The following is a 25,879-nucleotide window of genomic DNA, read 5'->3' on the forward strand; positions in this document are numbered from 1 at the left end:
TGTTCAACAAGCCAAGGGCCATCTTGCACAGAAGCAAACAAATTAAGGTTTTTTAAAAAAACAAAAAACCACACACACACACACACACACAAATTGCTCTTGCCATCTACCTTTGTAACCTGGAATGTACCTGAGGTGGAGTTGCCAAACAGACCATAGCTGTTGTGTTCAGACATAGTGCCAAGCCATAGTTAAAGCAAACTGTACTTCATAAGCCAGTCACCACCCATGGTTTCACATTGTGGTCTGTTGCCGGAAAATAAATCATGGTTAGTCTGCTAAGCTGGGTTCAGACATTCATAAATTACACTTTGGCTAAACAAACCTTGACTTAGTGTTATGTGCGAGCTGGGCCACTTACCAATATGCAAAAAATATTAAGGCATAATAAAATAAACAGGGAAGCAAACTTAGAATATGTATGTCAATGATTTTGTTTAGTTGTAAAGGAAGAAATATTCTAAGATAATTTTAATATATAAGAACTGAATCAAACAAAACATTATTTCCAGAATAATTCCAAACATCATATTAAATTATACATTACATTATATTATACATTATTATTACATTATATTATTCCTGTAATCCTAAATATCAGGCTTGTCTTAAGAAACAAGTTTGTATGAGCCTAGTTAGGCTTGATGGAGAAAATAAGACTAATTTCCGTAGCAATAGATCTTTAAAAAATGTCAGTAGTCAGATGGGTCCTTAACGGTGACATTAAAAAAACTAAATTGTGGCAAGTGTGTCTAGGTTTTACTTGCTAACGATTCTAAACTTACCTTCTTGACATTGTATAAACATTACTTTTGGCAAGAGTAGAAGAGTGAAGCTGTGAATTAGAGGTTAGTTATTAGTTTAGCTACTCATTTCTATATTTTGGTGCCTGTGCATAATATGTCTTCTGAATGATAGTTTACAGTAGGTTTTCATTTTGTTCACACTGTCAGCTTACCACACAATAACTTCATTCTGTTTTGGCGCAACTTCTACATCCCATATCAAGACCAGTCGCGATATATTTTCAGACACAGAATGGCAATTGAGAAATATGTTTCAATATCAAAATCTTTGTTTTTATTATTGTACGTGCTTTTCACTCTTTACTATTTAGCTATTGAATAAAGCTAATTTCCAGGGTGTTCAACTTTTCTGAGCAGGTATTTCCAACTGCATAGGCTTTCTGTGCCATGAGGCATAAGAAGATTTCTTTCTGACATAGACAACACATTTGTGTAGGGAATTTTGTGTCTCCTGTGCACATGGTTACGGACATGCTTGTACATCTGCTTCAAGAGTGCTTACAGCATCTATACATGGCAGAATAAAAGCACCAGATATAATGCTCCACAGAGTGGGAGCATAGAATTATTTTCGCAGAAATGATAGTTGTGTCACATGGTTAATCTTGCATTAAGTGTACGTTTTATTTATAACCTCATGTTTAAGTAGAGGTTTTCGTAGGTGAGAAGCTCGCACACTAACCCAATCACTGCACAGAACTCTCTGAAACTTTATTTACTTCAGCTGTAATTGCATGAATTGCTAATATAACTTAATTGTTCTCAAAGCTTAATTAATTTTAACTAATAATACTAATTGATAGAATAATTGATATCTGATATTATGCACTTTGGAAGGAAAAGGAATCCAACATTTGATCTTGAATCTTTGATGTCTTCTGTACAGGTTGATTCTCTCCATAAGGAAAATAATTGGGATGTGTCCCCCAGATAGATAATCACATTCTATGCAAAATTAGATACCTCATCTGATGGTCTTTCCTTACCTTATAATGTATTTTTAATAACTGGCGTTGTACCTTTCTCATTGTGAAACATGAGCTAAGGGCTCTCTCTATTTTATAGGACAAAAATCGCCCAAGATATTGAAAGGCTGATTCATCCTAATGATATCATAGACAGAGTTGTGTATGACCTTGATAATCCCAGGTAGGTTTCACAGGTAAAGTTCCTGTTTTAACTTTCTCTTTGGTCTGGTTTTCCTTTCGTTTTAAATTAATTTATACATACAGAAAATGAGTAAGAAAATGAAGCTGATGAGAAAGTGAGGTTAATGGTAGCCAGTTGCTTTCCTAGACTATTCATATAGTTGTAAAAGTTCTGGGAGTTAATTCCTGCTCAAATGAGATGCAGTTATAGCTTAAAATATCAGTTGTAATTGTTTGTATTTAAACAACAATTAAAAGAACCTAAAACTCACTTTATTAATTGATAAAATAGGTTGATTTGATTTACTATTATATTTACTTCAAGTGGTTTCAAATTTTGCAGCTTCATGTAACCCATTACAGTGGTACCTTGGGATGTGAATGGGATCCATTCTGGAGCCCCGTTCGCATCCTAAACAGAATGTAAGACGCAACGGCGCGTGTGCAGGTCGCATTTTGCCGCTTCCGCGCATGCGCGTGATGTCATTTTGACTGCACATGCAGCAAAACCCGGAAGTAACAAAAGTGCTTAACCTGAATCGTATTTATCCCGAGGTATGACTGTATGTGCCTCCTTATCTTCTGAGGACCCTCTCTATGCCTGCAGTGAAACACTTGTGTGTTGCCGAGTATTCTGGGAAAGTAACTCACCATTGGTCCATGAAATGTGAATTGAAAATACTTCCCTAACACTCTCCTATGAATGCACGCTGCAGGTGAAGATTGGCGTTAGTGAGCAAACTTCTGAAAGTGTGCTTTCTCTACCTCTTACTAGTCTTCTCTTTGACAAACTCCATAAAAGCTTCCAAGTTATTCCACCTTGGAAACTTGAAAAACACCACTTTTAGCCAGTAGAGTAGCAAACTGAAGCAATTAAATAACTTAACGTGTGCCGATTTAACTGCACGCTTAGATATTCATTATACCAAATATTCCCATATTCTTGTTTATATGGAATGTGTTATTCCATTATTTTTGTCAAGTTAAGAAACTTTTTAAAAGAAATCTTATGGGTGAGTCCAACGTCACATGAATGGATGTGACGGGATTTCCCTTTCCTCTCCCTCCCCTCCGTAGCTATGCACGCCCCCTCCTGTAGTCTGCTGCAGAGGTCCCCAACATCTATTTGAGCAGAGGTCCATTGCACCAGCAGGTTGACTCCACTGGAAGTCACTCCAAGAGAAACAAAGAATAATCTAATATTTAAACATCTTCTTAAACATTTTTGTTGGGTTTAAGGAAATCCCTGAATGAGTTAGTTAGATATTTTATTTCTACAAATAGCAGGTATCTGTTTGAGGTTTTTGCAAAACTCTTTGTAAATTCAGTGAGAAATGTTATTCTCTGGTGAACACACATCATGGTGGGTTGTGCTACCCTATTGTGTAAGAAGACCAGAAAGGTTGGGGAAAGTAAAATGTATGACAGCCATTCCCAGCCTCAAATGTTCTGGACTACAACTTCCGTGTGGCCGTGTCAACACAGACGTATACTGCCTGGGACTGATGGGAGTTGTAGTCCAAAACATCTGGAAGGCACCAGGCTGGGAAAGACCGTATTTTTCGCTCTATAGGGCGCACCGGACCATAGGAGGGGGAGAACAGGGGAAAAAAAATTCTTGTTCTCCCCCTCTAAAACAAGGTGTGTTCAAGGTGCGTTCAAGAGCAGGTCGGGGAACAGCGCAAATACTGTGTGCAGCCTTGCCGCTGCCCCCCGAGCTTGTGGGGCTAGCGGTGGGGGGAAGCGCTGCTTTCCCCCACTGCCAGCCTCAAAAGATCCCTGAAGCCTTTGGAGTGCAGCTGCACTCCAAAGGCTTGAGGCTTCAGGGACATCCTTTGTAGCCTCCGCAGGGCAGCGGGGTGAAGGCACCCCACTGCCCTGCGGAGGCTTGCCGCAGCCATCCTGAAGCTAGAACAGCAAGACGGAGGGCTGCACAGCACCCCGTCTCGCTGTTTTGGCTTCGGGCTGCTATCCACAAGCCTTGGGAGCCCGGTGGGAACTCCCGCCGGGCTCCAAAGGCTTGCGGATAGCTTCCTGAAGCCTGGAGAGCGAGAGGGGTCGGTGCGCACTGACCCCTCTCGCTCTCCAGGCTTCAGCGAAAGCCTGCATTCGCTCCATAGGACGCACACACATTTCCCCTTCATTTTTGGAGGGGAAAAAGTGCGTCCTGTAGAGTGAAAAATACGGTATATGACAACTGAGTATTACATAGATACTTCAGTTGATGTTCTTTACCCTAGAATAATCCTACTGATGAGCAACATCAAAACTCCTGTAGGCTCTCCCTTATTGGTTGAATCAGATTCAAAAGAAACCAGGAATATGAAACCCAGAATAATTAAAGTCATATAACTAAAAGTGATTATTTGTAGCCATCGTAAGGAGGAACTGTTATTATTTATTTTCCATCGCCCTCTTCATTATATGTACCCAACCATATTTATAGTATAGTATAAAATTGGAATGATAAATATATATATAACTTTCCTTTCCCTGTGATTTTATTTCTTTAAGCTGTCCAGTGCCAGATGAAGGAGACGTCCTGAAATTTAACTCCAAATTTGAATCGGGAAATTTACGCAAAGTTATTCAGATCAGAAAGTAAGATGTTGTCATTTGTTTTACTTCATTTTTAATTTTGAAGCTGTTCTTCATTTTAAGACTTGTTTCTGTTCATCTTTAGAAACGAGTATGATCTCATTCTGAACTCTGACATAAACAGCAATCATTATCACCAGTGGTTTTACTTCGAAGCCAGCGGAATGCGAGCAGGTGTTGCCTACCGATTTAATATAATCAACTGTGAAAAGACAAATAGTCAGTTTAATTATGGTAAGACCTGTTTTTCTTCTCTTATTCAAAAGAAGTGCCTAGGAAGAATGTGGATTTATTCAGATGTACAAAACCTTCACGGTGCTTTCCCCCCTAGTGATAAAGAAATATATATTTTGAAGGGTTAGATTGTTACACAGTTTTATGAACTCTCAGCAATCAAAATGACACTCAAGCTTAGTTGATTATTTATCTTGGCATATTCAGAATGCAGAATGATAACTTTTTAATATATTAGATGGTATTTTCCTTGATTAAAAAGTTAAGGTTTCCTTTAACTCTATGCTCTCTAAACCATGGGTAGGCAAACTAAGGCCCAGGGGCCGGATCCGGCCCAATCGCCTTCTAAATCCGGCCCGCGGACGGTCTGGAAATCATGTGTTTTTACATGAGTAGAATGTGTCCTTTTATTTAAAGTGTATCTCTGGGTGATTTGTGGGGCCTGCCTGGTGTTTTTTACATGATCAGAATGTGTGCTTTTATTTAAAATGCATCTCTGGGTTATTTGTGGGGCATAGGAATTTGTTCATTTCCCCTCCCAAAATATAGTTTGGCCCCCCACAAGGTCTGAGGGACAGTGGACCGGCCCCCTGCTGAAAAAGTTTGCTGACCCCTGCTCTAGACAGGTATATTTCTTCACTGAATACATGCAACCATGTTGAATCACGTAATATATTTTGCTTGAAGGTATGCAGCCCCTTATGTACTCTGTTCAAGATGCACTAAATGGCAGACCCTGGTGGACTCGTGTAGGAACTGATATTTGTTACTACAAGTAAGTATAACTGTAAATGGAGGAAATAAAACATTGAATTAAATGGGCTGAAAAACTAACTTAACTATATTCGTAATTAACACTGTTTTAAAAACTAATAATGTTAGAGTATATTGAACTGGCTAGATTAACAGAGGCAATTAGAGATCACACTAGACAAGAGTTTCAAAAAGCATGGGGGAAATGCAGAGAATACTTCACAAAACAGCGCCCTAAAATACATACCTGGACTTGTTTCGATTAATGTCTGCAGGAGACTTTGTGGATATTTAAGTTATACCGTATTTTTTGCTCTATAAGACGCACCAGACCACAAGACACACCTAGTTTTTGGAGGAGGAAAACAAGAAAAAAATATCCTGAATCTCAGAAGCCAGAATAGCAAGAGGGATCGCTGCGCAGTGAAAACAGCAATCCCTCTTGCTGTTCTGGCTTCTGGGATAGCTGTGCAGCCTGCATTCGCTCCATAAGACGCACACACATTTCCCCTTACTTTTTAGGAGGGAAAAAGTGAGTCTTATAGAGCAAAAAATACAGTAATTAGAAAAATCTTAATAATTATTCATAAAGGAAATAGTTTATGCTCACTGTATGTTATGTTCACGTTTAATGAGGGTGGATTTGTGTATTGGGGATGGGGGGGTTGTGTTATGTTGTAAATAAAATTCCAATAAAAATTTAAAAATAAAAACTAATAAAAGGAGAAATCAAATTTCAACCTTTGTTAATTTGTACTAAAGGTAATAGTTGAGTGAGTGATGCATCTCTGCAGATTATTTACTATAAATTGTAGCATGCACTGCATCTTTAAGCTAATTCTAACATGTTGTTTCTAGGAATCACTTTTCAAGAAGTTCCATTGCAGCCGGTGGCCAGAAGGGAAAATCCTACTACACAATTACCTTCACTGTCAGTTTCCAGCATAAGGATGATGTTTGTTACTTTGCTTACCATTATCCATATACTTACTCAGCTTTAATGGTGAGTTAATTTGAGCTTAGATAGAGGCATAATTGGTTTATGCACATTTTTACTTTAACGATTTCAAGTATTTTAACAGCATGGCTTGACAGTGATCACAAAAATAGCTAGGTGCAAAAGCACTTTCTGTTTGAAAACAGCTGAAATGTTCATACATAAAGTTTAGGAAAGTAAAAAAAAATAAAAATTTACAAGTAAAGCTCCTGTAAACTAATGTGGTAAAAAGTTTAGCATTAATTCTGAATAACCAGGACTTTGCAGATGTAGAGCACAACGCTGGCTCTAGTTGATTTGTTTCAGCTGTAGGCCATAGCAATGCAGATTAGAGACTGGGTTTGACAAAATGATGTTGGTACAAAAATAATAAATGTAAACTTTAATGCATTCAGTTTGCAAGAGGTTACGGTCCATAAACATAGGAATACATATAACACTTTACAGATGTCAAGTGCCGCCCCCCCCCCAATGTATGGTGGCCTCTGATAACAGAGGAAGCAGTTTTCTGTCGGGCGGGGGGTGGTCTTCAGAAAAACTCTGTTTTGAAATAAAACTGCATTGTTTTACAAATATACGGGTGGAGAACAGTTCTGGAACTGCTGGTGGTGTCTGTTGTCTTTTAAGCACAGTAAAAGCTAAACCTGTAGTTATGGTAAAATATGAAACAAACCCTGTAGGCTTACAGTCTAATTATTTTTGTCATGAAGATGCATCTCAAAAAACTGGGCTCCACACACAATCCCCAGCAGATATATTTTCGACAAGACGTTTTGTGTGAGACTCTCTCTGGAAACAGCTGTCCCATAGTAACTATAACAGCCATGCCGGAGTCAGATTACTATGAACATATCTGTCAGTTCAGTAAGTACAACGTTTTTCTCTTTCTCACTGAGAATTTATATATATATTTGTTTTCCTGAATGCAGGCTGCTTTGTAAAAGATACGTGAATTGCATATAGATGTTCTGGAAAGCGTAATTTGTGGGCCTAATTAAACATGCCAGGCGGCCACACCTACCTGTTCAACACTTTATGCCATATGTATATTCTACTTTAATGAATTCAAGTTCTTTAATTACATGCATTTCATGTTCTAGGTCATATGTGTCAATTCGTAATAAGCAAGCTGCTGTGACTTGTGATTGTATCATGCTATTTTGCTTGTGCTGTGTTTTTTGTGTTTTTTTAGGAAACCGCCCTTATATTTTCTTATGTGCTCGTGTTCATCCTGGAGAGACTAACGCAAGCTGGGTTATGAAGGGAACTTTGGAATACCTCATGAGTAATACTCCTGCTGCCCAAAGTTTACGAGAATCCTATATTTTTAAAATTGTACCTATGCTTAATCCTGATGGGGTCATTAATGGAAAGTAAGTTTTTAAGTGTATTCAGCAGCAAAGATTATGCTTCTTAGGCACATCCAAACCAAGTTTAGGCCATGGACCTTTTGTCCTTTTGCCTCAATATTCAATGAGCAGCTCAATGAAAACTTCAGCCCAGTATGCAGCAGCTGTGAACTCCATGTTAGGGATCAGTAAAAAGCGATAAAAATTAATATCAGAATAACTTTATACAAATCCATGGTGTGGCCACACTTGGAATATTGTGTACAGTTCTGGCTGTCGCACCTCAAAAAGGATATTGTAGAGCTAGAAAAAGTCAGAAAAGGGCAACCAAAATTATCAGGTGCTGGAACAACTGGCTTATAAGGAAAGATTACAGCATTTGGGGTTACTTGCCTTTTTTCTAAACTAAATGAGAACATGATTTTATATGTGTAAAATTATCCATGGTGTGGAAAAAGTATACAGTGGTACCTCTGGATGCGAACGGGATCCGTTCCGGAGCCCCGTTCACATCCTGAAGAGAACACAACCAGCGCGTGCGCGGGTCGCAATTTGCCGCTTCTGCGCATTCGTGTGACGTCATGTTGAGCGCCTGCGCCTGCGCGAGCGGCGAAACCCAGAAGTAACGCGTTATTGGAATGCATTACTTCCAGGTCGCTGCAGAGCGCAGCACAAAAACGCTCAACCTGAAGCAACTTTAACCCGAGGTATGACTGTATAGGCTTTTTCCTGTCGTAACACTAGAACCCGTGTCTTCAGTGAAGCTGAAATGTGGGTGATGGGTGCCCACTTGAATAAAATATTGAGGGGGCCCAAGGTAAGCCCTGCCCCACATAATAATTCACATGAAGTGGTGCATAAACACCGTTTGAATGGTCATGCCCATCAGCTTAGGGGGCAGTGCCCTCCAAAAAATTGGGGGGGGGGGGGAGGAAAGGCACCTCGGCCTCTAAGAGTTTGCTCTTATGGGGGGAAATTCAGGACAGACAAAAGTAAGCACTTTTTCATGCAGCACATAGCTAAACTGTGGAATTTACTATCGCAAAATGTAATAATTCCCACCAGTTTAGACAAATACTGGATACAAGCAGGCTAGCTTTCTAATATCATGATTCATTTTCACTGAACTGGTTTTTTAAAAATCAAACGGTTAAAACAAGACTTTAAAGAGCCGCCTTTTTTGTCTTAATAAAATTGCACAAAATAGCCACAGAAGTTGTCTCACAAACTTACTTGGGGGGGGGGGGAACATTTTTGCTTGGGACAGTAAGAACTTACTGAGATTGTCTTTCTCCTGTAGTCATCGCTGTTCTTTAAGCGGGGAGGACTTGAACAGACAATGGCAAAACCCCAACCTAGATCTGCACCCCACCATTTATCATGCCAAAGGCCTGCTGCAGTATTTGGCTACCATAAAACGTTTGCCCCTGGTAAGTGTTCGTATCCGTGTGCTCACCCAGTTCACTCCCCTGAAGTAAAAGCATCGGAAGTCATTCTGGCATTGCATGAAAATGCCCCATCCTCTCCCAAAATATATGAAATCTGTGAGGGAACTCTTTTCACAGATGTTTCTCCTCAGCAACTTCTACAGTTGTACCTCCACAGATCCCATGCTCTGCTTTTAAATGTGGTCAGTATTATTAGCAGCCATAGACAGATGAGACTCTTCATGTGGTTTTCTGTAGGTGTGGCTTTCTGTAGATCAGGAGTGACTAACTGTTGTTGGTCCAACAGCCATATTGACGCTTTGCCACCACCCTCGCAGGCCTCATGTCAGTTGTGTGTGCGGCCAATGTGTGTGCATGCATGCATGTGCATACGTAGACATGCAGGTGCACAGTACTGTTTGCTATGCATAGGTCATTCGTAAAGGTAAAGGTTAAGTCTAGTCATGAACGACTCTGGGGTTGCGGCGCTCATCTCGCTTTACTGGCCGAGGGAGCCGACCTTTGTCCGCAAACAGTTTTTCCGGGTCATGTGGCCAGCATAACTAAGCCGCTTCTGGCGAAACCAGAGCAGCGCACGGAAACTCCATTTACCTTCCCGCCGGAGCGGTACCTATTTATCTACTTGCACTTTGACGTGCTTTCAAACTGCTAGGTGGGCAGGAGCTGGAACCGAGCAACGGGAGCTCACTCCATTGTGGGGATTCGAACCGCTGACCTTCCGATTGGCAAGCCCTAGGCTTAGTGGTTTAGACCACAGCGCCACCCGCGTCCCAACATAGGTTATTCTAGACAACATAAAAAGCAGCATTTATCCCTACTCCAGCATTGGATATGTGTGGAAATGTTGCATTTCCCTCTCAAAAAGCAAGCAGGTTTTATCCCACATCTTAGTGCTGTGGTGTTTCATGCTAAGATCAAAGGTCTCTCTTTAGAGAAAATCTTTGAAGAGCAGGCAGAGGAAATTAGATCCCAGGATGTTTGTATGTGAATGGAGGCAGAATGTTGGTGAAAAGGGAAAGACATGAATGCTTCTGTTACATTTAGTTGGGCCTAATTTTCGTTCTTCCTTTTTTACATAGTTGAACCATCTGAGAGAGAATGTAAGGAGGTTTTGGACTATTTCTCAGGATTTGTTACTTGATTTCATTGTTATGTAAAGTGACTTTTAACAATACTTAATTCCATTTCATTCATTTCTTTTTTATGTTATGTTTCCTTCTCTCTTTTTTAAATCAAAGTTCTAAGCCAAACTTCACGCTTTTGTCCTTGTTCATATGTAACAGTCCTGATCTGATAAAACATCTTAGCCCTTCCCCGTTGCACAAGCAAACTGGGAATCTGTGACTAAGAGTTCCCGATTAAAAGCAGGATCAGATTCTGATTTCATATCCTCATTTGGAGGGAACATTTTAATATCGATTTCCCAGTTCAAGCATCATAAGAAACTGATTTAAGAAACAGGTAAATTCACTGAAGCTGCTTATGTGAGGGAAGGCAGGAGCATACAGTTAGCTCCCGAGCCAATAAACCATAGTTCATTAGCCTGGGATCATTACATCAGAACGTGGCCTTTGACTCCTTGAAGAAATGGGATTCATTACAGAGTAATAAAAGACGGCCCAGAAATTGAACAAACGGTATATAATTGATGAGCTGGAATATTTGTGAAAATATCTCTGCCCCCAGTTAATTGATATTGTTATAATTTGGCTATTATTGGGGGAATATTTGAAAACTAATAAAATATCATTACAAAAAAAGACAATATCTCTGCCCCACTACAGATACAAGAAAGTTTCATCTTTTATAACTTTTGAAAACTTTATTTCTCATAGGTTTTTTGTGATTATCATGGTCATTCTCGCAAGAAAAACGTGTTTATGTATGGCTGCAGCATCAAGGAGACCATGTGGCACACTAATCTTAGTGCTGCTTCTTGTGATGTGGTTGAAGACCTTGGCTATAGGGTGAGTTGTTTCTTTAAAAATCCAAACAAGGCCACAACCGATTCATAATTTCTATTTCTATTTATTTTGTTTAATCCTCAAGTGATAACACTGTCAGTAGTATGCCAGTAGTATTTTGCCCAGAGGAGATCCATTGAAATTGAAAGACCTAAGTTAGTCATATCCACAAATTCCAGTGGGTCCACTCGATGAGTTTTGACTAATATGATTACAACCCACTGTTTTGGAAAATTTAACTATCTGGTTATTAATTAGTGAAGTGAACATAAAACAGCTTCCCTAAAAAAAAGTAAAATATCATGTAAGAAACTATTAAAACATTGGGGATAGATAGATAAATATTCTATATATTGTTGATATGCATCATATGTAAATATCTTTTAATTAATTTTCACTGTCTGTTCATTCTACGGCTATAGCCTGAAACCCCAATAATATATTATTACTGTACTAAGGAGAATGCTGTATTGTGATGACAGCAGAATTATAAAGGATAAATAATAGAAGTATATTTATTTTATTTATTTTTTTAATAATTTTTATTGCTTTTCCAATAAAACTGCCAATCAACATTTCTGAATCATAATCAAATTAAAAATAATAAACTAAAATAAAAAAAACAACCAAATTGTAATCCAAAATGTAATTATTAATTTTTCCGGGCTCCCCGTAGTCTGGACCTCGGAAGCATATCTCCAGATCTTCGTTCCTGCCTCTTCTTGTTGTTTTCATATTTTCCGCCTTAAGAATAGAAGTATATTTATAATACAATTGTAGAAGAATTGGCAAGCCAGATCCTCAACAGTTTGGACAAGTTTCATGAGGCTAGAAGCTCCTTCCCCTCCGTTCTACATCTGGTATCACTGCAGTGGGATATAGAATCACAGCCTCCACGTGCTGGGTTGTATCTCATACTGCTGTTCCTCTCACATAGTGGACTTCCATTTGGTTGTACAAACTGTGTAAATAGGGAATGCCCTGCTTTTTTTAAAATAGCTGGGTGGTAGTCTCATGAGTGGCCACTACATCACAAAAGTTCCTCTCATATTTTGTGTAGTTTTCCCTGACTCTGGCTACTTTTAGGCACACGGTGAGAACTTTTTTTATTCTGCCAAGTCTTCGTGGTGTAATAATTTTTCTGCTAACGATCTTGCTGTTTCATTTTCTGTGTTTGTATTGGTATTTTAAGTGGAGCTTTTTGCTGCTATTGTATTTTGTGTTGTTATAATTATATATTTGTTAACTGCCCTGGGCTCGCTTTTGGGGGAATAAATCGGTTGAAATAAATTATTGGAATGCATCCTTCTTCTATCCTTAATTTTTTATTTATTTGCATCTAAATAATATGTAGCCTGAAATCCACAGGAATTCAGTTCCGGTTATATACTTTTTCACATATTGAAAGTGGACCAAGTAATGCACCTTTCAATATTCGGTGGTTTCTTGACATTGTACCTTCTAAACTTTTTAACAGTTTCAGACTGCTGTTAAATACTTCCTTCCTCTAGACCCTTCCAAAGATTCTGAGTCAGACAGCACCAGCATTCTGCATGAGCAGCTGCAGTTTTGTGGTAGAAAAGTCCAAGGAATCTACGGCACGTGTTGTTGTTTGGAGAGAAATAGGCGTTCAGAGGAGTTACACCATGGAAAGCACATTATGTGGATGTGACCAGGGGAAGTACAAGGTAAAAAATAAAACTGAATTGTAAAAATGGCATCTGTATATTTAATGAGTCTGAAAAAGTAATCTTGTGCATTGCCTGGATTCTCTTTAGAGGAACACTTTGAAATATGTATTATCTAAGGGCCAAACCACATATTAGGGTAAACAAACATTTTTAAAAAATGGTTCAACCTGGCCACTTTCTTTAAAAAGGGGGGTGGAAGGGAAAAATCTGTCAGGTCTCAATCTGGGACGTGCCACTGATCTGGATTGTGTCCCTGCAAAGGTTTTCTGCCAAAAACTGCCCCTAACCATGCCTGTAATTTGTCCCTGAATGTGCTTTGCAGTAAGCAATATCTTTGGGGACTAATAGCAGAGGAGATTTTAAAGCAAAAAATAGGCCAGAAGCATGTTCAGAATGGTGTCCCGCAACTGCTTTTTCTTCAGTATAAAGTGGCCAGTTTAGCCCACTTTTTGAAGTATGGCATGTTTATCATAGCTTGTACTCTGGACCCCAAACACATCTTATAAAGATATAAACTTTGGGGATCATCCGGTTTTTCATTTGTTGCTTTAATACTTTAATTAGCTGGTCTTGCATCTCTTCATAAGACAAACTGTGCCAGGAGTTATTTTTAGCAATAGCATCAGACATAATTAAACTAACCACTCAGTGAATATGTTGTTCTCTAATTAGGGCTTACAAATTGGGACACGTGAACTCGAAGAGATGGGAGCCAAGTTCTGTTCTGGTTTATTGCGTTTGAAAAGGTTGACATCACCACTAGAATACAACCTGCCATCTACGCTCTTTGACATTGAAAATGAATTGATTGAATCCAATTGTAAAGTGACAAGGTAGTACGAGCTTAAAATGTTGTTGTGCTAAATGTTTATTTGTTTCAGAATACTTAAATTCCACTTATGAAGTTGTTTTCAAGAGATTCTTACAATAAAAAAATACATTCAAATCTGGTAACAGGAAGAGGAATACCATGGTGACCCTGTGGTGCCAGGTTTACGCAGCTAACATTTCCTTCTTTTATCCTTGCCCCTCCTGGTGTTGCCCCTCTGTCTGCACCTATGAGTCTGCAGACATCACTGATGATCTGAGAGACAAGGGATAGTGGATGGAGCATCCAGTCCATGATGGAGGCAAGTCTTCTCTTGCCAGGCAACAGTTCTCAGTGATGTCCTATGAAATAGTTGGAGGCGGGGAATTTAAAATGAAATAACTATAGCAGAAGGCAGATTTTAGTGCAAATTTTGGGGGTGGTGGTGTCTGTAACACAGATGGAGAAAGAAAAGAATTGCTCCCAAGCACGTCCAAATTAGTTTTTCTGTGTGTGCATGTAAAGAACACTCTGTATCTGTAACCTGGGTTGCTGAATCTGGATCAGGATCTCTGTGTAAAGAACACAATTTCAGATAGACATTTTGTAGTATGTACCTAACTATGGCTTTCTCAGCTCTTTAATCATTTTAACACCTAAAATGAAAGGACCAGTTTCCTTTCAGAGGTAAGTTTCAAATTATCTTTGTTGGATAGGTTTTGAGATTGATTTTTGGTAGAGTCTAGTGGCACATTTCACTGCTAGAATTGATAGTGGGCAAAGATTCTCATGGCCTGGGAAACTGTGAGATTTCCCTTTTGTCTTCAGACATGTGAAGATGCTGCCCTTTTCCCACTGTCTGGTTTCACTCACCTACTTCAATTGCTTTAAAGCTTTTTGCTGTGCTGTCAAAGTGAAGTGATGCACTGTTTTCATTTCTGTTGTCTTTGTGTGATGCACTTTAATAGGTTTTATATGAAAGGTGACCTGACTTGCTCTGCAAAAATGTTTTGTAAGGGGGGGGGACCCTTCTGTCACATGGGAAGGGTAAAGCTTCAGTAAAGAAACTTGTCCTGTAGAAAATGTCCTCCTGATTGAATCTCCAAAACCTGTTTCCTTAGGAGACCACATTGGCACCCATTGCTTATTTTTCTTTACTTGACTTCATTTTAATAAAAACACATTGAAATCTCAGTAATCTTGGAATAACTTTTGTTATAAACATTAGCCTCAGTTATGTTACTGTAGAAATTACTTTTCTATTTTTAGTTTGTCTTTTCGTTCTGTGGCTCTGACAAACTAGTTGGTGCAGTTCAGCATGCTGTGAAAGGGACAGTTATCCAATGTATAAAAATACCCTATTCTGATGTCTGCCTAAAAATGTTTTGATGGAGGAGCGGGGAGGCATGACTGGCCCCCACATTCCCATCACTGCCGGCTGCAGCCTTGGATTCTTTGCATCTCCAGCTGGATGCGCTTGGGATCCTTCCTGCAATCGGGAGCCCTGATCACACAGATCTCTCAGTTCGCAGGAGGCTTCAAGAGAACATGCAAGACTCCTCCTTCAGACCTTCCTTTCAGTGCGCAATGTCATAGGTGGAGCCACCAGGGCTGATCCATGCAGAGAGGATAGAAAGAATGCATATGGCCTTTTGCCACATGGGCTTTCATGTTTCTAGGTCTATGTTATGCGTGTTTTGAAAATTCAGAGTTCAGAATGTTTTGTTAATATCAGATAAGATTCATATTTATTGATGAAGGGCTTTGTAAGACGTTGTTGCTGCTGCTGCCAATTTTGGGGGAGAATCGTAATGCATCTCCTATATAACATTTGGCACTCAGTGACAGAATGAATGGCTATAGTTATCATGTTATTGGTCCAGAGCCTCTTGGTCACATTTTAGAAAAACTAATTAGTTTTTTTATTGCGTTAAATATGTTTATGCTGGGAAGCTGCTTCACTTGAGCATAATAGACTATAAGCCTACTCTCCTGGTGTTCTTGCTGCAGCCCCACTACGTACGTTCTGGAAGAAGATGAACCTCGCTTTCTTGAAGAAGTGGATTATAGTGCAGAGAGCAATGATGAGCCAGATGTTGAGTTGGCAAATAATGCTGGTGACTATGAGCCCAGTCTCCAAGAAGAAGGACATTCTGACTCTGAAATTACAAGGACGCATTTGCCTTGAGACATCCTTGGAGCACAAAGAAGAAATTAAATACTCTGGATTGATTATGGAAGATGGACACGGAGGGGTATTTAATGCTGAGATTTTGCTCGAGCAAATTAACTGCAGTCAGTCCAGTTCAAAAACAATAAATGTCTCTGGCTTTTAAATGAGTTGACACTTGTTTTATTTAAAGAATTTAGTTCTTATCCTGAGCACTGAGCTTTATCACTTGATTGCCTGTTAAATATTGTTGCATGGCTATTTGTGTTCATCCCTATAATTACCAAAAAAATTAAGTAAGAGGTTATTGGTGTTTCAGAAGGCAGCAGCTACACTTTATTCCTTATGACGCTGACTTCTGAGCTGGTTTCTGAAACTCACATAAACAGAGCTTTGTTGGTTTTGTGTGTGTTTGTGCGGACATTTCCCCCTCCATATTTTGCTGTTTGTGTTCAACACAGTGCAGGGCTCACTCTGCAGTAGTTTGTTTTGCACTTAACTGAGAAAGAAAACGGATGTACTGAGTGATGTATATCTTGAGCCTTAAATAAAATGTGATTACATGATTTTACGATCTGAATATCTAATTCAGAAAATATTTGTGTTTTGCACAGTAATTCCTTTTGCCAGGCAAAGGCTTTGATAGTCTTTGTAAAAACACATCAATCTATGTCTGTACTATACCACTTTGTACAACAAATAGGAGCTCATATGGTTGCAAGCTTCTCCATATAAAAACAGTTACTGAGCATAGGAAATCACCATGGAAAACAGGCAGAAGTCTGTTCGTCATGGCATAGCATTCTAGGTGCATTCTATTTGGTGGGGTTTTTTTTAATGGAGGAGCTTTCTGTCATGTGCCTCTCCCCCACTTGTAGATTGAAGTGGTATAGTCCAGACATACAGTTGCCATCTCACCTGCTTTTTATGAGAACTAAGCCTTCCAGGAGTTATATATTTTATATATACATTCATAACCTTCCTCCTGAAGTAAATATGAAACTTGGGGAAAACCTGTTTTATTAGTAAGTATAAACTTTAATTGTATGTATATTTAGTGACTGATACCAATAACCAATAATTGAATTGTATTTAATTAAATCATCCCATTCATGAAAAGACTTCCCCTCCCTCTCTTCTCCCAAATATGCGGGTTTGGAAGAACCCACAGAACAGATTTAGAGGGCACACGGGGAAGGGGGGAAGGTATGCTGTGAAAGAGGAGGTCCTTGTACAAATGGGGCAATGTTGCTGGATACATGCCTTAGTCCTGCCCCCCATTTAACATGCCCATAGCTAAAATAAATTGTGTGTGCCCTGGATGCATCACTTGTACTTCTCAGTTCTGCACATGTACTCTTAGAGGGATTGTGGTGTCCATTTGGAATGGAGTTTCCAAATGCATATTTGTTGTACCACTAGAATTCAGCGTGATTCAGAGAAAATTAAAATGAGAATTGAGAAAGTTTAAATGTGGTACCTAAATATGCAGATGCCCTAGATCAGGGGTCAGCAACCTTTTTCAGCTGTGGGCCGGTCCACCGTCCCTCAGACCATGTGGTGGGCCGGACTATATGGGGGGGGGGGAATGAACCAATTCCTATGCCCCACAAATAACCCAGAGATGCATTTTTAATAAAAGCACACATTCTACTCATGTAAAAACACTCTGATTCGTGGACCCTCTGCAGGCTGGATTGAGAAGGCGATTGGGGTTGCCTATTCCTGCCCTAGATGCTCAAATTTTAATTTTGTCTTGGGTATACCCAATTATAGCTGCTGTTTCTCTCCCACCCCACCCCACATCTTACTTTCTTGAGATTGTAGATCAAATCAGATGCAAAATTGGCACAAAAGACATGAATACTGAGAGGGCAGAACTCCATGTGTTACTTCCCCGTTGCATCTTCCTGTTCACCTGTTCACCCTCACAAACACCTATCTCTGGTTTGGGGGGCATTAGAAATGGAGCTGGTTTGCATTTTTGTTTTGTTTTGTTTTTTGCAAATTAAACCAGCTGCTTGTTGGTCAAGAGGAACTGGTTTAATTTTGTAACTGGTCCTTCACTTCCGGAAAGAAATAACATAATCAAAGCATTCTTTCACGCGTGTTTGTCAAATGAAATGCTTGGAAGTGTTTCACATTGCAAGGTAAAATGAATAAATTTATGAAATGCTTTGAACCGAAATAACAAGAACCAAGAATTAGTATTTTTTTAAAAAATAATTTTTATTCATTTTCCAAACAAATTTTATACAATCAACAAATTATTTTGCACTCATTCTTCAATTTTTGACTTCCCTCAGTTTCTCTGTCAATCTTTCGTAAAATTTCTATTTATTGACACATTTCTAAACATGATATTGCCTTTCCCAACTCCTTTTCCTCTTACTTTCTTTTTTGCAATATTTCTTACTATCTCACAGAGTCTCTTCAAAACCATCAAGTGTCTGTACATCACATATATTTTTCAGATATTCTGTAAATTTCCCCCAGTCCTCGATCAACTTTTGGTCTTTCTGATATCGAATCTTCCCAGTCAATTTGTCCAATTCTGCATATTCAGTCAATTTCCTTCTCCATTCTTCCACTGTTGGAATTTCTTCCTGTTTCCATCTTTGGGCCAGAAGTATCCTTGCGGCAGTCACTGCATATTGAAACAGTTTACAGTCTCTCTTATTAATTACGTTTCCTACCATTCCTAATAGAAAGGCCTCTGGGTTTTTAACGAACGTATATTTCAACATCTTTTTCAATTCATTGTATATCATTTCCCAGAAGTCTTTCACCCTTTTACACTCCCACCACATATGATAGAAAGTACCTTCTTTTTCTTTACATTTCCAACACTTATTGCATGTTTTATACATTTTGGCCAGTTTAACTGGCGTTATATACCATCTGTAGAACATTTTCATTACATTTTCTTTCAACGCAGTACATGCCGTAAATTTTAACCTTTCATTCATGAAAAGAACCAAGAATTAGTATTGTAGTTCCAAACCAGTATAAAAATTATTAAGGGCCCAACCTTCCACTTTTGCTGCACTTTGCAGCATTGCAGCATGCTGTGCCAATACTGTTACCTGGGTCCCAGGTATATAGAAATACTCTCCTAGTGGTGATATTACATTTCTGGCTGGGAGGATGGGGCATGCAATGACTCCTCCTGGCAGCAGTAACATCCTCGCAACCAGGCTCCATCATTCCCTTCTCCTCAACAGATGTTTGAGGGGCTAACACTCAGCCAGTATCTGTGGTTCAGTAAAACTGTGGATCAAAACCTTGATCCATCCCTTTTGTGACTTACAGAAGCGGTGGTGGTGGGGGGATATATTGCCATAAACATAAATGAGAATTAATTGCTTCTGTACCTATTTGCTGTTTGCGTTGTCCTAACAAACTTCTTGTGAACATGGGGTTTTATAAATTACGTTGGCATAACAAGCAGTACTTCATTTCTTTTCCCCATCTCCTTAATCTATGAGGATTTAACAATCTTGCAGGCAATCTGTGAATGTTCTGGAATAAATCCCTGTGTTTTTAAAAGCCTTTAAACCTAATTTTGATTTTACAAAGTGATTTTTGATGCAAGCTTGAAATGGTGCAAGTATATAGACTTGGGTTGTACTTCCCTATTAACTTTTGAGGACTTCCTGAATTTAAGAGAGAAAATTGTGTATCTTTCCAGTAATACATTTTAATGAATGCTGGAATCTTCCTTTTAAAGTATTGTACCTCTCAGGCAAAGGTTGCCACTTGTGCCAATTTTCAGATGTTAGTATCATGTGAAATACTACACTTCTCTTAGCTGACGAAAGGCAGCAAACACTCAAATTAGGCTGTCAAAACAAAAACATTTGTAGAAAAGTCAGGAAGCCCAGGTTTTAAAATAATTATTCAATGTAATGCTGTAATGATAAATTGTGGCAATATTATTGTGCATGCCCCTGCAGATATATTATTTATCAACTAAGTGTATAATAAAAAATATACTATCACCTGGTTTCAGTACTTTTTTTTTTGCTGGAGAGTGTAAAGAATCTTTAAAGTGCGAAAGTCTTGGCACGTTTTAAAAGACATTGTACAGATTACTAGTGTTGCTACTAAGACATTTTTGTAATTCTGTTAAACTCGAAGAGCAATGAATCTGATATGTTTCAAATTCTGCTTCATGTCAGCATGAATATTCAGTAGATTTCTTGTCAATGCATGTGTTTAAAATGCATATCCTATAAGCAGGCACAACTCTACATAAGTGGTCTACTGCTATATAGATGTGGTAACTGTTCCCTCTTCTGTGTATCTCTGCATATACCATGCAGAGAGAAAATAATCCCAAATACCCATGCATTTCCAAAATTTAAATGCAGCTTCATTTCCATTGCCTGTTGAGTTTTTTCCCCCATTGCTTGTAGCATTTTAGACATTATTCCATTACTATATGAAATACTGATCTCTTCAGCTTGATAAATCTATTTGAAAATTAGTAGATGGGTAGAACCTTTGGACTATACTCACTGAATTGGATACAAATATATAAATAGCCAGTGAAAAGTGAACAAATAATTAAAAATGCCTTTGCTGGGCAACGAAAAAGAAACAAAAGCTTTTTTGCGCTCCATTGTACTTTGTGTTGAAACATTAGAGACATTTCTTCTCCTTAATGAGTTAGTTATGCTCATCTTTAATGCAAAAAAATTAAAATCTTCTCCTTTCCTCTATTTTCATTTGTCCTGCTTTTTGTGTATTGTTTTGGTTTCACTTGAAAATGGGCCTTTGCTTGATACTTTAAACAGATATATATTTGAAGTTAACCATCAGTACTTCAAGTTTTACTTTACTGACTATTCAATAACAGTACAAATTTGGGGAAGGGCATTGTGAATTAAACACCCAAAGATGAATTTTCTTTGTTTTCACAATCCTTTTGTCATTAGAGCTCTGAAACTGATACAAAAGAATTGCAGAAGCCAAAGGTTAGATATAGTGAGGAAATCTATTAATGTAAGAAATAAAAGCTGTCCCTCTGGCCTCCCACAAAGCAATTTCCCCCCTCTAGAGTCTAGTGGAATAGCCATTCACTGCTGGCTCCACAATGTGCATTTTTGGTTTTAGATCAGATTTTTCTCAGGCTGTCACTCGTCTCATTATGGTATTTGCCTGCCTAAGGCTACAATCCTATACGCATTTACGTGGGAATATCTCTCGTGGGATTTACTTCTGTACAGACAATTACAGCACTGCACTGTAAGCTAGTATTTTCTTCATTCCAATATATCATCTAAGGTCATGACCACTCTTGGCCTATCCTGTTTCTCATGACCACTTTTGCACAGAACATGCGAGGGAGCGGGGAGAAAGAAAACTCTTGACAAAATCATCTTTAATAGCTCTGTGGTCAGTCATGAGACCAAGTCTCTAAAGAGTCAGAACATTGTTTTTCACAGAATGAAGACAACGATCATTTTGGGATCAGTTGGGATAATTTATCCCAAAATGCTATAGTTCTGGTGGTAGTTGTAGTCCCAGCCATTCAGCAGCAATGTTTGTGTTTTGTACACTCCCTGTGTGTTGCCTGAAAGAATCTCGCCTGAACTTGGACCTACTTGTGAGAGAATCTTGTTATTTTTTGATTATTAAAGGACATGCGAAGTCTGGTGCTGGGCAATAGGGAGAGCACACATTTTTCAAAGAAGGAAATGTTCTTATTACCGTTGTTGTTAATATTTTATTATTTTATTAGTAGTTTCCATTGAGGCATCTTGAAACAAGTCACAGTATAGTAGCATATATAAAACAGTTACATATGTAAAAACAGTTAAAGTGATGATTGCATATATAAAAACAATTTTAAAAAGCAGTTATAAATATAAAAACAGTTCTTGAATGTGATGATTGCATACGTTTGTGTGTGTGTATCAGCCCATGACTGAAAACTATGGCCAGAAAAGCCACCTCGATTGGACTGTCATCATCCCTTTTGTATCAACTGGGCTACGATACCGCCCTTGTATCCCTGAGGCAAAGGCTTTGGGACATCTCACATAGCGACCTGCGATCCAGATCCATTGTAATCTGTGGCCCGACTGCAGCTGGAATCCAATATGGGCACGACTTTCAGTTAGCCTCATATTTTAGGAATTTGCCCATACCCACCTACTGGCCTTTATTTACCAAAGGTAGATTAAATGTACTTCAACCGGAAGTTCTAAATGGTAGACTGAGAAGCATCCCCTATCAGAATATAGGCTCTGTTTATGTTCTTGGGATGTTGATTGCATGAAGCATAACTACAGTGGTGCCTCGCAAGACGAAATTAATTCATTCCGCAAGTTTTTTCTTCTTGCGAGTTTTTCGTCTTGCGAAGCACGGTTTCCCATAGGAATGCATTGAAAATCAATGCGTTCCTATGGAGACCGCCTTCAGACCAGGTCCGGGGACAGTCTGTCCCCGGACCTCTTCTGAAGGCTGGCGGGGGGAGAAGGACTTTTCTCCCCACCGCCAGCCTTCAGAACAGCCTTCTGAATGTTGGCGGTGGGGAGGAAAACCTTCCTCCCACCGCAAGTCTTCAGGACAGGTCCGGGAACAGAGGAGAAGGTGCGCTGCGCTTCCCCGCTGTCCCCGGAGATTTCCCTATGGGCTTTCGTCTTGCGAAGCAAGCCCATAGGGAAATTCGTCTTGCGAAGCCGCTAAAAAATCGGAAAACCCTTTCGTCTTGCGGGTTTTTCGTTTAGCGAGGCATTCGTCTTGCGGGGCACCACTGTACTGCATTGGGGCAGTATGAGCAAGCAAGGGATCAACTGATCAAACCCTTACTGGCAGATTTGCCGGGAAAATCTGAAGCCTCCCATATTAAATACCTTCTGGAGGATAGGTCAAATGATATTACACTGACGGTGGCAAAGTTTCTTTTGGCGGTCGCAAGAAACAAAAGACCATCATGCTCTAGACATAACAAAATGACGACCTCAGTCTCTTCCGCCTGTTGTTTGGTTGTCTTAACTGTGTCTTGTTTTGAAACTTTTGTGGGTCTATGGACCACAATAAAGATAATATATATAAAACAAACAATTTTAAAAAGCAATTGTAAATATAAAAACAGTTCTTGAATGACAGAGCACTGTTCAAAGAAAACAGTAACCTTTCACTATTTTTTGTGTGGTTCTTTTTCTCAGGCTACAGGGCTGCCTGTGTGGTAAGACAGGGTGACACACATGTTTTACACTCATCTGAAAAAGAAAAAGCCTTTTAAAACTGCTTCAAATCTAGAGCTCGTGGAGAGGGATGTTCTTTTGCTATCAGAGATACCACAGGCCCTGTCAAATAGCTTCCAATAATAGTAGCATTGCTTGAGTCGCTGAGTGAGACAGGGTTTGGGTTATGACAGGATATGGTCGACGAGTTTGCATGTGACAGAATTGTCCCTCACTCCTAATGCACATTATTGCGAGACAAAAGTGGTTCTAAATCTCTAGAAAATGTACCTTGAAAAAAGAGACATTGCACATACTTTTGCAAACCAAGAAATCGTTAATAAAAATATGTTTTAAAAAATAAAATCTCTGAAGTGTACTATGACTTTAACCTGACGACTTTTCTGCAGTTATGTACTGATGTGTCTCCTGCTCTAGATGGCAGTATCCTCCCGTCTGTTGCTTCACATCAGCAAGATTCTGCTTTTATGAGGAAAACAGTGTAGCAGGCAGTTCTAATGAAATGGAGATCCACGTTATTCAGGTTGCCAAATCCCGACCCCAAAAATGCCTAATTATGAGAGAAGCCATACCTCCCAAATCCTTTCTGCCCGGCAGCAGTTTAGATGCACCCTTAAAGGTAGCTGAGCTGACTGCACGATCCTGTACATGCCTACTCAAAAGCAAGTCCCACTGACTTCAGTGGGGCTTACTCCCAGGTAAGGTGGTACAGGACTTCAGGCTCGTTTGGGGCATTCATGTCATCCTTTCATTTAGAAAATTATAATGTGATTCAGTTCAAAGATTAACAATACGTAGACTACGAACTGGAATATTTTCTCAGTAGGCATTCCTCTATCATTATAGCAACCTTGCTCATCTGTATCATACAACCCGAAAACCAAATTGTAAGGTTTTGATTACTTGTAACTCTGATACCATGGGACGCGGGTGGCGCTGTGGGTTAAACCACAGAGCCTAGGGCTTGCCGATCAGAAGGTCGGAGGTTTGAATCCCCCTGACGGGGTGAGCTCCTGTTGCTCGGTCCCAGCTCCTGCCAACCTAGCAGTTTGAAAGCACATCAAAGTGCAAGTAGATAAATAGGTACCACTCTGGTGGGAAGGTAAACGGTGTTTCCGTGCATTGCTCTGGTTCGCCAGAAGCGGCTTCGTTGTGCTGGCCATATGACCCAGAAGCTGTATGCCGGCTCCCTCGGCCATTAAAGCGAGATGAGCACCGCAACCCCAGATTCGGCCACGACTAGACCTAATGGTCAGGGGTCCCTTTACCTTTACCTTTAACTCATGATACCTGGAATGAAAACTGACACCGCAGGACGTGTTCTGCTCAGTAAGTGAGTTCAGTAAGTCTATATAACCAATACAACAAATCTAGGATTCAGCTGAGGTGTTGCAGCGGTATATCGTCATACAGCACAAATTTCCTTCAGCAATGAGAATTCCACAGGATTTAGCTAGAAAGCATTGGAGACTTACTGTATGCCCGTTATATCTGTTTGCTTCCAAATATGCAAGCAGAACAGGCTCCTAACGCAGGCAGCGCTACCATTACTTGCAAAATGGAACCCCACGTCCCTCCCCAATTTCCACAGCTGCGCCTGATCCAGCAAGACCCACAGCTGTCCGCTGTTTGGCTGCTACATGTGGACATAGTTGGACTGGGATCGCTGTCTTTTTATGGGGTGGGGGGCACTTTCTGAGCTGCCATGTTTTCCATGTGTTGGATGCACTAAACAGGTATGCTTCCTTTACGCTTTTTGGGGGGACACCAATCTTAAGACATGTCTCTATTCTGAGGCATTTTAATTCATGTAATGCCTACTGAATGCTTTTAACCTGCCGCGTCGTATGATGATCAACACTCTGGTTTTATTGTACATTTTAGTGTTTTCTATGACATATATTTATTTATATGCTCATTGTTCACCGCCCTGGAATCTGCTGGATGAAGAGAGGCGCGCAACTGTTTTCAATAGAACGCCAAAACAAATGTTCTGTGCCTTACGAACAGCTTTGAACATGTGTCTGCTGACTGCTGATGGTTCAGAAAAGGAAGATCCCAGTGGGACATTGTCTGGGGCAGAGGAGACATTTTGGATCCTAGAGAATCCCTTGTTCTTCTTTCTGTGGTTTCCGGTTCTTTCCCTTTTTGCTGCTGCCAGCTCAGCTTCCTACTTTTGTGGTTATGTTGCCACAGTACTTCCTAAAATTAGATTGGACTGCCTGAGCCTTAGACTAATGCTGTGCACACTTTCTGCAAAATACGTCTCCTTGAATACATCTCAGAGGGCTTACCTCTGAGCAAACATGCTTACGAGTGAGTTGTAAATGACCTGGGGACATGATCCAAATAGGGATGAGAAAATGGACACACCTCTGTTGACCTCACCAAATGATGAAGGAGCTCATCAAATACTACCTAATTAAGCCCCACTGGAAGCCAAGCTATTCAGTAACAGTATTCCTTCTTCTTTGGCGATCACTCATAGCCGAGTAAGATTGTCTTCCGTAAGATTGGTGGAGGCCAATTCTGGATCCACACGTCCTTCCACAGTGGGGACATTGGTTTCCGGTTGGGAGTTGATCACAGTGTGGATTTGCCAAGCATGCCTTCCTCTTAGCACATTTCTCCTTTGTGTCCTGAGTTTGAGTGTCTTCAAAGCCCATGACACCTTTGGTAAAGGCTGTTCTCCAACT

At 39.7% G+C, this 25,879-nt stretch overlaps 1 protein-coding gene across 9 annotated transcripts in view; it reads left to right on the forward strand.

The window, feature by feature from the left end:
- AGTPBP1 (ATP/GTP binding carboxypeptidase 1) overlaps positions 1 to 19,967 on the forward strand; it is a 70,388-nt gene extending 50,421 nt beyond the window's left edge. For 5 of the 9 annotated variants that reach the window (XM_083576526.1, XM_083576520.1, XM_083576521.1 and 2 more), the window contains 13 exons: positions 1,872 to 1,955; positions 4,469 to 4,555; positions 4,638 to 4,786; positions 5,474 to 5,561; positions 6,398 to 6,542; positions 7,247 to 7,400; positions 7,729 to 7,909; positions 9,186 to 9,315; positions 11,169 to 11,300; positions 12,809 to 12,985; positions 13,661 to 13,821; positions 15,807 to 18,173; positions 18,949 to 19,967. In XM_083576526.1, coding sequence (XP_083432652.1) covers positions 1,872 to 1,955; positions 4,469 to 4,555; positions 4,638 to 4,786; positions 5,474 to 5,561; positions 6,398 to 6,542; positions 7,247 to 7,400; positions 7,729 to 7,909; positions 9,186 to 9,315; positions 11,169 to 11,300; positions 12,809 to 12,985; positions 13,661 to 13,821; positions 15,807 to 15,984 — 1,666 coding nt within the window. In that variant the 3' untranslated portion in view covers positions 15,985 to 18,173; positions 18,949 to 19,967. The remainder of the gene's footprint in view (positions 1 to 1,871; positions 1,956 to 4,468; positions 4,556 to 4,637; positions 4,787 to 5,473; positions 5,562 to 6,397; positions 6,543 to 7,246; positions 7,401 to 7,728; positions 7,910 to 9,185; positions 9,316 to 11,168; positions 11,301 to 12,808; positions 12,986 to 13,660; positions 13,822 to 15,806; positions 18,174 to 18,948) is intronic. The other 4 variants (XM_083576523.1, XM_083576527.1, XM_083576522.1 and 1 more) reach the window with 1 other exon arrangement.
- Positions 19,968 to 25,879: the final 5,912 nt, after the last annotated feature.

This window comes from Podarcis filfolensis, assembly GCF_964270895.1.
Source record: "Podarcis filfolensis genome assembly, chromosome: 11".
Lineage (NCBI taxonomy): Eukaryota > Metazoa > Chordata > Lepidosauria > Squamata > Lacertidae > Podarcis > Podarcis filfolensis.